The following is a 14,141-nucleotide window of genomic DNA, read 5'->3' on the forward strand; positions in this document are numbered from 1 at the left end:
ATTGCTGTTGGTGCAGGCTCGATGGGCCAAATGGCTTCCTTCTGCACTGTAGATTCTATAATCTGCCATCGAGAGGCCAGTCCACATTCTGATAGTGTCCATCCATGCTATCTAGGGTCTCGCTTGTGCACGCTTTTCAGGTGTTTTTGCCTCACATCGTCTCTTGTTTCCAAACACTCCCCTCTTATCTCCGCCACATGTCCAAAGGTTCAGAACCATCCCTAATTCTAGCTTCCCCAAGAAGCTTTTTGTTGTGCACTCCTTTGTTTGAACATCCAGGGGTCAGTATAGAGGCTGACTGCTGGTAATACACCTTTGTGATCCAGTACCAAATCAAAACAAGTTCCAAAAGATTCAATAGTTTAACCCCTGACCTGTGAACTCTTGTTGATCTCCCTCAGGGAGTGGCAGTCACACGCTGTCATCTGGCTAGGGAAAGAAATTCAGGCATTGAGTCCTAGAATGCAAACAGTGCAGAAGGAGACCATTCAGTCCATTGCGTCTGCACTGACCCTCCAATAGAGCATCCCACCCAGCCCCTATCCCTGTAACCCCACATATTTATCCCACTAATCCCCCTAACCTATACATCTTGAGACACTAAAAGTCAATTTAGCATGGCCATCCACCCAATTTGATTTGATTTATTATTGTTACATGTATTGGTGTACAGTGAAAAGTATTGTTTCTTGCACACTATACAGACAAAGCATACCATTCATAGAGAAGGAAATGAGAAATATAGTGTTACAGTCATAGTTAGAGTGTAGACAAAGATCAACTTAATGCAAGGTAAATTCATTCAAAATCTGACAGCAGCAGTGAAGAAGTTGTTCTTGAATCGGTTGGTACGCGACCTCAAACTTTTGTATCTTTTTCTTGAGGGAAGAAGATAGGAGAGAGAATTTGCGGGGTGTGTGCTGGCTGCTCTGCCAGGGCAGCGGGAAGTGTAGACAGAGTCAATGGATGGGAGGCTGGTACCTGTACATTTGTCCCTGTACATCTTTAGAATGTGGGGGGAAACTGGAGTGCCAGAGGAAACCCACGCAGACACAGGGAGAATGTGCAAACCCCACACAGACAGTGACCCAAGCTGGGAATTGACCCCGAGTCCCTGGAGTTGTGAGGCAGCAGTGCTAACCAATGTGCTGCCCCAGATTGTCTGAAGATGAAAGGGTATCCTTTAACTTACTCCAGACCTATGGAGATAGATTTCCTTGTCGGTGATGCTCTTTAATGTTCCCACATTAAACACTTTTCTGTACTTTGAGCAAACGTGTTAAAACTTGTCTAAAAATATCTCAAAGTGAGGCGTCATGCTAAGCACGTTAACCTACAAATTCACCTTGGGCACTTACAAACACTGCCCAATTTCCACTGAAATCCAGTCAAATTTATAGCCCAATCTTGTGGTACACTTCCTCGATAAGAAAGTTCACTCGGTACGATTTGATTATAAACGTATTGAATCTGCTGCAATTGGATTAGAGTGGGCAGCAAAGAGGGCTCTAAATAAATACTGGGGCGAGAAATCACGCGAGGGATGATGTGGCAAATTGAAGGGAAAGAGCAAGGGAAGAAAGCAAGGTGGCAACGTGGGTAATGGTAATCAGCAGGAAGGGACAGAATGTACAACCTTAAAAATATACCAGCAGATAAGGCTGGGTTTCGCAAAAGCATTGAAAAGGCCAAACTGTTGGCTCTGAGTGCCTGCCACATTCATAACAAATAGAGGAGGAACTGTCAGCTCAAATAGAAATAGATCTGTATGATCTCAATAACCATCAGAGAGACGTGGCTTCATGGTGACCAAGATTGGCACCTCAATATTCAAGGGCACTTGAAATTTCACCAAGGCAGGAAGCTAGGAAACGTTGGTGGGGTAGCTCTGTTTTTGTTTTTATTCCAATTCAGTCCAATCAAAGGCCAATTCAGAGTCCCAACAAGTTGAGACATTCCCGATCCAAGCTGACCAGACAGGGCTCTCACCTCCTGTCTTGGGCTTGATCTACATGATCCAAGCTGATTGGAGCAGGCATTGCACCTCCTCCAAGGCCTGATCTCATTTGCATCTTAGCCAAAAGGCCGAGATGCTGCTTTTAAAAATTGCTTCCAATGAAGCTGAAATGTAATGGTATGACTTTAACCAAGCACAGCATGTCGATACTATACTTGATCTTAGCCAAAAGGCTGAGAAGCTCTGTTAAGTAAGAGTAACATTGGTTCAATAATGAGAGGTGATTTTAATTCTAAAGATCAGGATCTGGAATCACTGTGGATAGAGAAAGAGTAAAGGGAGGAAATCACTTGTGGGAGTAGTTTATAGGCCTCTGAACTGTGCCTACGCTATAGGACAAGATATACAAGAAGGAATAATGGGGGCTTGTAAAAATGCCATTGCAAGGTTCAAGGGGCAGAATGGCCTACTCCTCCTTCTCCTAATTCATGCGCGTCTATGTCAATTACCATCCTGTAGCTCCCATTGTTCATCTAATATGACCCCATCTTCAAAGATAATAGCATGTTGGCGTGGCTGGTATTTATACTGTTCTCTTTTCTGCACTATCGGAAGCCCTTCCCAGATTGTAAATTCACTCTTAATTCAGTGAATGGGGGGCAGCCATTTTATGCACAAGAATAGCAGACAATCCGGTGGCCATTGAGGTCAAAATGTTGTCCAAGGTCAGAAGGTCGAGCCCCGCTTCAGGGAATTAAGCCCATAACCAAGGTTGACATTCCTATCACTGAAGGAGTGCTGCACTGTCGGAGGTACCGTTTTTCAAATGAAATGTCAAACTGAATTCCCCTTATAGATAGATGGAAGAATTCTAATGACATCATTTGAAGAACTGGATCATTTTCCCAGTCTCTTGGTAAATATTTCTCAGTGCGCCACTAAAGCAGATTGTATGTCAATTTTCTTAGTCATTTATGGGAGCTTGTTGTACATAAATTTGTTGTCACATTTCCCTCCGTTACAGCAGCAACTACAACTCAAAAGTGCTTGGAAGCTGCTCAGAGCAAAAAGGGGCTATATAAGTGCAAACCTTTCTTTACAATCTACTGATTTCACAATGGGAGTTAGACACACTGAGCCAAGTTGGTAACAGAGCATCTGTTTATCCCCGGCATGTTTTAGAACCCAAATGTACGTTTGCCCTTTCCCTCCCCGTTTCAAACAAAACAGGCCTCAAAGTCTAAGTAAGACCCAATATGGGAGTTCTGGTCCTTGGACAGTAAGTCTTACCATCTCAGCATTAACCTCTGCAGCAGGAGAACAAACACAGTCTGACCAGGTAACTTACCTACCTATCAGAGGACAAAACTGTTGTTAGAGCCCACTTTCCCATTTTCAGTGTTGATTAGCCTTATTCTTGGGAATTCCTGTCAGTCACAATCAAGTCACGCCTGACAGAAGCAATTCAGGTGTGTTTTTCTGGTCTGTGCCTGGGAAAGGGCGGCTAGACTTTCGTGCGTGACTGAAATCTTACTGATAGATCGAGCAAAATGATGTTCTACAGTAACACGATCCTTCCATTAAAGAAAGCCTGGCTCAAGGCCATCAGTAAACTCAGGGTCGCAGACAGCTGCTGATATACCGGGGGCAGGCTGAGGAACTACCTCAGTGTGACTACAGTATTTTGTTCACTCTAAACCTCCCAGCAACACCCGTGGTGGCACAGTGGTTAGCACTGCTGCCTCACAGCGCCGGGTACCCGGGTTCAATTCCTGGCTTGGATGACTGTGTGGGGTCTGCATATTCTCCACACGTCTGCGTGGGTTTCCTCCAGGTGCTCCAGTTTCCTTTCATGGTTCTAAAGATGTGCTGGTTAGGGTGCATTGGCCATGCTAAATTCTCCCTCAGTGTACCCGAACAGGTGCCCGGAGAGTGCTGACTAGGGAATTTGCATTTTCACAGTAACAGAAGTAAAATTTATTTTTTAGTTACAAGCAAGGCTTCCATTAACACTGCAGTGAAGTTACTGTGAAATTCCCCTAGTCGCCACACGCCGGCACCTGTTGGGTCAGTGCATTGCAGTGTTAATGGAAGCCTACTTTTATGACGTTAATAAGCAAATTTCAAACTTTTAACATCAGACCAATAGGTTGTTCCTCTTCATTTATATAGCGCCCCGGCCATTCTCTCCTACCTACTCCTTCAGACAAGGGGCGACAACCAAGTGGTTTGAATCCCAGATCAACAGTGTTCCTGTGTACACCAATATTTTTATTTTCCACTTCATTATAATTTCCTGATCCTCCATGCTGGGTGAGGTGCAATCTTCAGTTCCTGCGCTAACATCTGTGTATGTTAAAACAAACCCCACAGCAGCAAGTGCCAACAATAACACGAGATGTGAAATTTATAGTTCTGATAAATGTCACCTGACAATTCCATTAATGGAAACCGAATCTTCCCATTTCTGTTGTACTGTCAAAAGAGCTTCCATTACTCTTGGCATTAACCAATCTCAAAATGTCAAGACTACTCGAGATTAAGAACCCTCCTCAGCAGTTTGATGCATATTTTCACAAAACCCTGCAGAAAACTGCTGGGATCTCTTAAGCAGTAATGACTCTCAAAGGGACTGTCCATGAGTATATACAGCCCGTGCAAATATTCCAACCCGGTTATTAACTTAATATTGAGAACTGTTCCATCCCCGTATCGAATTTGCCTGCCTCTTGTCTGTCGAAAGCCTTGAGTCCTGCATTCCCTTTCACATAGCTGTGACAGAGAGGGGGGAAAATATCATTGAGTCAAGAATACCTAAAGTGCATTTTGAAGCGTCTTGCATTTAAGTGGTGTCTTTCATGACCTTAGGATGACTCAAAGCACTTTTCAGCCAATGTAACATTGAAGTGCACTGTTGTAACTTAGGAACCATTTTGTGCACAGCAAGCTCCCGCAAGCATCGGTGAAACGAACTACCCAGGTAATTTCTGAGGGATAATTATTGTCCAAAGCAAGGCTGTGGGATTCTCACGTGCACTTAAGAGGGCAGATGGGGCCTCAGTTTAACATCTCACCTGAAAGGCAGTGCAGCACTCCCTCAGTGCTACACTGGGAGGTTTTTTTAATTCATTTGTGGGATATGGGCATCGCTGGCTGGGCCAGCATTATTTTACCCATCCCTAGTTGCCCGAGGACAGTTGAAAGTCAACCACATTGCTGTGGATCTGGAGTCACACATAGGCCAGCCCGGGTAAGGACAGCAGATTTCCTTCCCTCAGGGACATTAGTGAACCAGATGGGTTTTTCCGACAATGGTTTCAAAGAATCCCTACAGTGCAAAAGGAGGTCATTCAGCCCATCCAATCTGCAGCAACCAGAGTATTACCAGGCCTTACCCCCGTAACCCTACATGTTTACCCTGCTAGAACCCCTGAAACTAAGAGGCAATTTAGCATGGCCAATCTCGCACATCTTTGGACTGTGGGAGGAAAACCGGAGCTCCTGGAAGAATCCCACACAGACACGAGGAGAACATGCAAACTGTAACCCATGTCGGGAATCAAACCCAGATCTCTGGCGCTGAGGCAGCAGCGCTAACCACTGTACCACCGTGTCGTCATTTCATGATCATCAGTGGATTCTAGTTTGTTGAGTTCAAATTCCACCATCTGCCGTGGCGGGATTCGAACCCAGGTCTCCATTAGCTGAGTTTTTGAATTAATAGTCTAGCGATAATACCACTGGACCATCACCTCCCCAGTGTCAGCCTGGATCATGTGCTCGAGTACCTGAAGGTAGGACTTGAACCCACAAGTACTTGGCTCCAAGGGCTGGAGTGCTGTCCACTTGCACTGTGCGCTGGAATGTTTACCAATGTGTGTTAACTTCTCTTTGCTTTCTTGTTCCAAACAGGTGTCAGCTTATTGGTACCGCAGGGCGCAATTCCGCAGGGCAAGTTCTACGAAATGTACCTGATAATAAACAAGAGGGAAAATACATTGTAAGTACCACAATTCCCGATGTGAATCTATACCACACTTACATGGTGCCGATAAATGACCCAGCTGCAATCTCAGAGAGTCTTCTGCTGCTTTCAGAGCTTGTGGGGCCTATTTCGTTTAACCTGAGCATCATAGTAATGTGCAGTTCAGAGCTAGAGATAAAATATAGCAGTGAAAATGGTGTTCAAGGGAACATTCATAATGAACTTTACCAATCCGAAGTTCAAAACCATTTAGCACAGCTCATAAAACCATCTTTTCAAACTCAAACATTAATCTCTTTTCTGGTTAATTTATACCGGAAGTGCAGAGTGTGGAGAAGTTATAATTCTCTGACTTAGTGATGGGTGTCAGGTGATTGTTATAAACGGGTCTGTCTTTACCCATTTACCTGCAAATTGGGTTGCAAACGATAGTCATGTTTTAGAAATATTACAATGTTTGTCAGGATGAATCAGTATACTGAGTGAGCAATGGGAATCTGCATTCATAATTCTTTCTAAGAAATCTTGTCAGAGAGTTGCTGTCTCCAAGAACAGCTCAGATATTGGGAAAACCCAATTGTTTTAGTATTGCGAGCAGTTGATAAAATGCAATGTTACTCAATGTGCTGTGTCTGCACCTTCTTCCCATGTCTGCGTGGACTTCCTCCGAGTGAGTGTAGCATCCTGGGGAAGGAAAAGTGACTTTGGACTGATGGTTTTGCGTGGCACAGTGACACAGTGGTTAGCACTGCTGCCTCACAGCGCTAGGGATCCGGGTTCAATTCTGGCCTCGGGTGACCATGCAGAGTTCTCCCCCTGTCTGCATGCGTTTCCTCCGGGTGCTCCGGTTTCCTCACACAGTCCAAAGATGTACAGTTTAGATGGATTGGCCATGCTAAATTACCCCTTAGTGTCCAAAGATATGCAGGTTAGATGGACTGGCCATGCTAAATTGCCCCTTATTGTCCAAACATGCAGGTTAGGTGGATTGGCCACGGTAAATTGCCCCTCTGTGTGGCAAGATATGTAGGTTAGGGGTTTAGTGGGGTAAGCGCATGGGGTTACAGGGATAGATAAGGGTGGACTTGGGTAGGATGCTCTGTCGAACAGTTAGTGCACACACTCCCCATGCCAACGCTGGATCCTCACATCCCTGTAAGAAAGCTAAAAACCAGTGTTAATAATTTTCCTTCCTTAAGAACATTACCGTGACACATCAGGTGTTTGTTCAATCCTACTCAATGTGTGTAATCTATATGACAGTTCCACCTGCCTGAGGTTCGAACGGTAGTTTATCTAGTCTTTTGTAAAGTGTCTATTTTTTTGAATTCCAGTTGTCAGCTGCACATCTCAAGGGATTGAAAATATTCTGCCTTGGATTTTTCTGTTAAAATTAATGGAGGGAAGATAGTGAACAAGTGGTTCATGACAACATAACTGTGTAACATTATTTCCTTTGAAATTTCTGCTCACGATAATAATTGCCAATACTTCCCCTTCAATAGTCACTCCCCCACGCTGACCAAATAATCAATTTACTTAGCAATTTATCTAATAGTTAATCTGAAGAGAACCTGAGGCAAAAATTAAATCTTTTGTGTAATTAACAACACCAACAACAATTTTTGCTCCACTGTTCAGTATATTGCAGATGTAGGGGGGTGAATCCTGCAACTATCATGGATCCTTACATGTCAGAAGCTCAAATCAGCAGTTATTGGGTCAAAATCCTGGAATTCCCTCTCTAATGGCATTGTGGGTCAACCCACAGCACATGGACTGCAGCGATTCAACAAGTCAGCTCACCACCACCTTCTCAAGGGCAACTGGGGATGGGCAATAAATGCTGGCCCATTCCCCACGAATGAATAAATTGGGTGCAGGTCTCAGAGTACTATCTGGGACCCAAGTGAAATTCCAGGGGTGCTAACAATTAAAACCTACTCCACAAATGTTCTGGGAGCCCGAAAGGATCTTGTAATGGAAACAAAACAACTATCAGATTTCTTTAGTGACTTCCAACCTCCTGGCCTCACCTGCACTTCTGTGTACATCAATTCTTGAATAAACCAGAATAATTTCCCTTAGCCTGTAGATTCTTCAGAGGGATAAGTTTTTTGTTCCTTGCACTTAGGGACCCCTCCCTGTCTTCCTCAATGAGAACAAAAGACACGGTATTCTTAGCCAGGAATGTTTTGCAAGGATGGGAAGAAAGAGGACTAGCTGGATGCTCTGCAGTTTTCATACTGGCTCTGATTGCACCTTTATTCAGCACTTGGCAGGAGTATGCATTAACAAGGGAGAATTGCTCGAACATGCCTCTGATAACTCTTAGACAAGCAGCTACCACCCAGTGAAATGCAAAAAGGAATTATTCCACTGCAACTTCTAATACCTTACTTGGCAGAAATAGGGCAGAGAATCTATTAACGCGCAGAATAATCCCCAAGGTATTTTTACCTGCTCATCATCAGAACACAGCATATTGTGGCAGGTTAAGTCACAGCACACTGTCTGAGATTTAGATTAGTAATCTCTTCCTCCAGAAGTGGAAGGGCTGGTGGTTATGAAATGAGATCTCGTCATTAAAAAAAAGATAATACAGCACCTTTTGTGGCTTAAGGACTTCCCAAAGCAATTCTCACAATCACTGAAGTCCCTTCAGATTTTTTTAATTCATTTGTGGGACATGGGTGTCATTGGCTGGCTAGCATTTATTGCCCATCCCTAGTTGCCTGAGGGCAGTTAAGAGTCAACCACATTGCTGTGGCTCTGGAGTCACATGTAGGCCAGACCAGGTAAGGATGGCAGATTTCCTTCCCTAAAGGACAGTAGTGAACCCAGATGGGTTTTTCAAACAGTTGACAATGGTTTCATGGTCATCGACAGATTCTTAATTCCAGATATTTTTTATTGTCTGTTTATTAGTGTCACAAGTAGGCTTACATTAACATTGCAATGAAGTTAATGTGAAAATCCCCCAATCGTCACACTCCGATGCCTGTTCGGGTACACTGAGGAACAATTTAGCATGGCCAATGCACCTAACCTGCACATCTTTCAGACTGTGAGAGGAAACCAGAGCACCCGGAGGAAACCCACGCAGACACAGGGAGAACGTGCAGTCTCCACACAAACAGTGACCCAAGCCGGGAATGGAACCCAGGTCCCTGGCGCTGTGAGGCAGCAGTGCTCAAATTCTACCATCTGCTGTGGCAGGATTCAAACCCAGGTCCCCAGAACATTAGCTGAGTGTTTGGATTAACACTCTAGCGATAATACCACTAGAACATCGCCTCTCCAGAATATTGTTGCTGTTGTAATATAGGGAACATAGCAACCTCTCTGTGCACAGCAAGATCCCACAATCAGTGTTGTGATAATGAGCACATTATCTGTTCTGTCGGTCATGCTGATTGATGAATAAATTTTGGTCAGGACACCTGGGAGAGTTCTCCTGCTCTTCCTCACAATTATTCCATGCTCTGGGACCTGTTACATTCAAGAGTTGGTGGGTGAGAGGCAAAGAGAGAGAGAGATAAAGGCAAAATGTCAAAGATCGACTGAGTGTATCTTGAATAAATAGTAGACTTTATTGACAAAAGAAGAAGAATATATACACAAGGTCAGACTAAATTACAACTCTTTACTCCTCTGAGAGGCAGCACCTGTGACAGTGTCGCATTCTGGTCACTCTATTATAAAAAGGATTTATTAAACTAGAAAGAGTGCAAAAACGATTTATTAGGATCCCTGTCTTCTTCAATGAGAACAAAAGACACAGTATTCTTAGCCAGGAATGTTTTGCAAGGATGGGAAGGAAGAGGACTAGCTGGATGCTCTGCAGTTTTCATATCGGCTCTGATTGCACCTTTATTCAGCACTTGGTTAGCACTGCTGCCTCACAGCACCAGGGACTTGGGTTCAATTCCCGACTTGGGTCACTGTCTGTGCGAAGTCTCCCCGTGTCTGCATGGGTTTCCTCCGGGTGCTCCAGTTTCCTCCCACAGTCCAAAAGATTAGCTAAATGTTAAAGTGTCAGGGGGATTAGCGGGTAAATATGTGGGATAGTGCCTGGGTGGGATTGTGGTCGGTGCGGGCTCGATGGGCTAAATGGCCTCCTACTGTACTGTAGGGATTCTGTGATGATTCTGTAATTCTAAACATGTGATGACTGCTGACCTGATACCTTGGTCGATTGAGGAGGCATCAATTAACCACCATTTTCTCTTCATTCATTCATGCAACGTGGGTGTTTCTGGCAAGGCCAGTATTTCTGATGTGTCCTTAATTACACTGGGAGTATGGTGGTGAGCCACCACCTTGAACCGCTGCAGTCCACATACACATGTACATACACCCACTGTGCTGTTAGAGAGGGAGTTCCAGGGTGTTGACACAGCATGGTGTAGAAAGAAACTCTTGCCTTTTATAGGTTTATTCAGCTAGTTTGGACAGTCACTTTGAAAGGGTCTGTACGGTTACATCTCAAGCTAAAATATGATTTAGGTGCGAACATCCGCTTGGTAACTTGATGACCAGTTGGAGGGAACGGTGATAAAATTCTGGGTCAGGATGGTGTGTAACTTGGAAGACAACTTGTATCTGGTTCCATGTGTCTACTGCCCTTGTCCTTCTAGATGGCCACAGGTTTGGAAAGTTTTCACCATCAAACCCAATGATTCAGGGTTACATTAAAAGTCTCTCCAGGTGGCACAGTGGTTAGCACTGCGGCCTCACAACACCAGGGACCCGGCTTCAATCCCCGGCCTCGGGTCACTGTCTGTGTGGAGTTTGCACGTTCTACCCATGTCTGTTGGGTTTCCTCCAGTTGCTCCGATTTCCTCCAAAGATTGATTGGCCATGTTAAATTGAGCCTTAGTGTCAGGGGATTAACAGTGTAAATATTTGGGGTTAAGGGAATAGAGCCTGGGTGGAATTGTGGTCGGTGCAGACTTAATGGGCCAAACAGCCTCCCTCTACACTATAGGGATCCTGTGATTCTTTGGATAAAGTTTCTCATCAGCTAATGGAGGATTGTAAACCGTAGCGTAAGATTAACTAAAGTTTTATTCACCAATCAGAAACTCTGTATCTTCCTTCCGTTGTTCTTGATAATGGGGTTTATTGGAGATCTCTCTGTCACATCCTGAGAAATGGAAGAAGCCTTGAAATGTTGTCTTTTCCCTCAGATACCTGTGACTGTGCTCCTTTCCCACGTTACTCTGTCCACCTGAGGATTCTGTTCCCAGTACAATGAAACAATTCAGCTTTTACAAGCACAAGCTTATTACTAGTGCCTAAATGTCACACACCTGTTCCAACAACTACAATTTGCATTTATATAGCACCTCATATGTAGTGACACGTTCCAAGGCATTTCAAAGGACCATTATCAGGCAAAATTTGACATTAAGCCTCATTGAAAATATTGAGAAAGACTTGGCCACAGAAGTAGGTTTTTAGGAGCATCTTAAAAAAGAGAGGGCGAGAGATAGAAAGAGATGGGCAAAGAAAGAGGTAAAGGAAGAGAGGGAGGGAAAGAGAGATGGAGAGAGAAAGAGAGAGAAAGGCAAAGAAGGAGATGAGAGAGAGACAAAGTGAGAGAGAGAGGCAATGAGAGAAAGAGACAAAGAGAGAAATTGGCAAAGGGAGAGAGGGAGAAAGAGGCAAAGAGAGAAAGAGGTATGATCCATCGGGTTCTCGCCAACCACTCACCCTCGGGAAACACCCACCCCCTCCCTGCCTCAATAGGGTTATGCCACTACACAAAGAGCAATAGAGAGAGAGGCAAAGAAAGAGAGAGATAGAGAGGCAAAGCGGTTTGGGGAAGGAACTCTAGTGCTCAGCAGGTGAAGACAGGAGGCAGTAATCAAAGTGGGGAATGTCTCCCTGATTCTGGAACATGCAGTAGAAGTTTCCAGAAAACAGATCAAGCCTGTTTTTAGCGGCCGAACCCCCAAACCGTTTACACAACCATTTGTTCTTCATTATGCTGGGAGCAGCTCGCTGCCTGATCTAACAGCTCAATACTTGGTGAAGCACTGGAACAAGGCAGCTCAATAAATCGTTCCTTCAACGTGACTGGGACAAAGCAGATTTAAGCGTGTGTCTCTGAGAATCAACTGTATTATATTATATGACTTGGTCTCCCCCACTTTACCCTGTGGTATCGTGCAAAAGCAAGTCAGGCTAATTATCGGTCGATGAATCAGGTCTTTAACCTCATATTCATCAGATTTGGAAACAGGCCTACATAACCAAACTGGAGTTGACTGATCTCACCCAGACTCACAGAATCGTTCAGTGTAGGGGATCTGTCGTACCGGCATCTGATCCCGTTCCTCTCCCGTTCCCCATAACCCTACAAGAACATGTCCAAAGTTCCCAGAGGATCTGATATCAGCATCCTGTCACATAGTGTGTCCCGGATCTTAACGATAATCAGGCTGGACGATACTCGGTCTGTACAATACTCGGGTCTGGACCATATTCCATCTGAACGATACTCGGTCTGGGTGATACTCGATCTGGGTGATACTCGGTCTGGGTGATACTCGGTCTGGATGATACTCCGTCTGAACGATACTCGGTCTGGGTGATACTCGATCTGGGTGATACTCGGTCAGGGCGATACTCGGTCTGGACGAAACTCCGTCTGAACGATACTCGGTCTGGGTGATACTCGGTCTGGGTGATACTCGGTCTGGGTGATACTCGGTCTGGACGATACTCCGTCTGGACGATACTCGATCTGGACGATACTCCATCGGAACGATACTCGGTCGGAACGATACTCGGTCGGGACGATACTCGGTCAGGACGATACTCGGTCGGGGCGATATTCGGTCGGGGCAATATTCGGTCAGGGCAATACTCAGTCGGGACGATACTCGGTCGGGATGATACTCCATCTGAACGATGCTCGGTCAGGACAATACTCCATCTGAACAATGCTCGGTCGGGACGATACTCGGTCGGGGTGATACTCGGTCGGGGCGATACTCGGTCTAGACGATACTCGGTCGGGGCGATACTCGGTCGGGACGATACTCCATCTGAACGATACTCGGTCGGGGCGCTACTCGGTCTAGACGATACTCGGTCGGGGCGCTAGTCGGTCTAGACGATACTCGGTCGGGGCGCTACTCAGTCTAGACGATACTCGGTCGGGGCGCTACTCAGTCTAGACGATACTCGGTCGGGGCGCTACTCGGTCGGGACGATACTCGGTCTAGACGATACTCGGTCTAGACGATATTCGGTTGGGGCGCTACTCGGTCGGGGCGATTCTCGGTCTAGACGATACTCAGTCGGGACGATACTCGGTCTAGACGATACTCGGTCGGGACAATACTCGGTCTAGACGATACTCGGTCGGGACGATACTCGGTCGGGGCGCTACTCGGTCTAGACGATACTCGGTCGGGGCGATACTCGGTCTAGACGATACTCAGTTGGGACAATACTCGGTCTAGACGATACTCGGTCGGGACAATACTCGGTCTAGACGATACTCGGTCTAGACGATACTCGGTCGGGACAATACTCGGTCTAGACGATACTCGGTCGGGACGATATTCGGTCGGGGCGCTACTCGGTCTAGACGATACTCGGTCGGGGCGATACTCGGTCGGGGCGATACTCGGTCTAGACGATACTCGGTCAGGGCGATACTCGGTCAGGGCGATACTCGGTCTAAACGATACTCGGTCGGGACGATATTCGGTCGGGGCGCTACTCGGTCTAGACGATACTCGGTCGGGGCGATACTCGGTCGGGACGATACTCGGTCTAGACGATATTCGGTCGGGACGATACTCGGTCTAGACGATACTCAGTCGGGGCGATACTCGGTCGGGGCGATACTCGGTCTAGACGATACTCGGTCAGGGCGATACTCGGTCTAAACGATACTCGGTCGGGACGATATTCGGTCGGGGCGCTACTCGGTCGGGGCGATACTCGGTCGGGGCGATACGCGGTCTAGACGATATTCGGTCGGGACAATACTCGGTCTAGACGATACTCGGTCGGGGCGATACTCGGTCTAGACGATATTCGGTCGGGACGATACTCGGTCTAGACGATACTCGGTCAGGACGATACTCGGTCTAGACGATACTCGGTCGGGGCGCTACTCGGTCGGGGCGATACTCGGTCGGGGCGATACTCGGTCGGGGCGATACTCGGTCTAGA

General features: G+C 46.0%; 1 protein-coding gene across 1 annotated transcript in view; it reads left to right on the plus strand.

Moving 5' to 3' along the window:
- Window positions 1–14,141, plus strand: part of unc5b (unc-5 netrin receptor B) — a 93,097-nt gene that overhangs the window by 55,453 nt on the left and 23,503 nt on the right. Inside the window, exon 11 of the mRNA XM_080215584.1 lies at window positions 5,870–5,957. Coding sequence (XP_080071710.1) covers window positions 5,870–5,957 — 88 coding nt within the window. The remainder of the gene's footprint in view (window positions 1–5,869; window positions 5,958–14,141) is intronic.

This window comes from Carcharhinus amblyrhynchos, chromosome 31, assembly GCF_965287045.1.
Source record: "Carcharhinus amblyrhynchos chromosome 31, sCarAmb.v2.hapA, whole genome shotgun sequence".
Taxonomy (NCBI): Eukaryota; Metazoa; Chordata; class Chondrichthyes; order Carcharhiniformes; family Carcharhinidae; genus Carcharhinus; species Carcharhinus amblyrhynchos.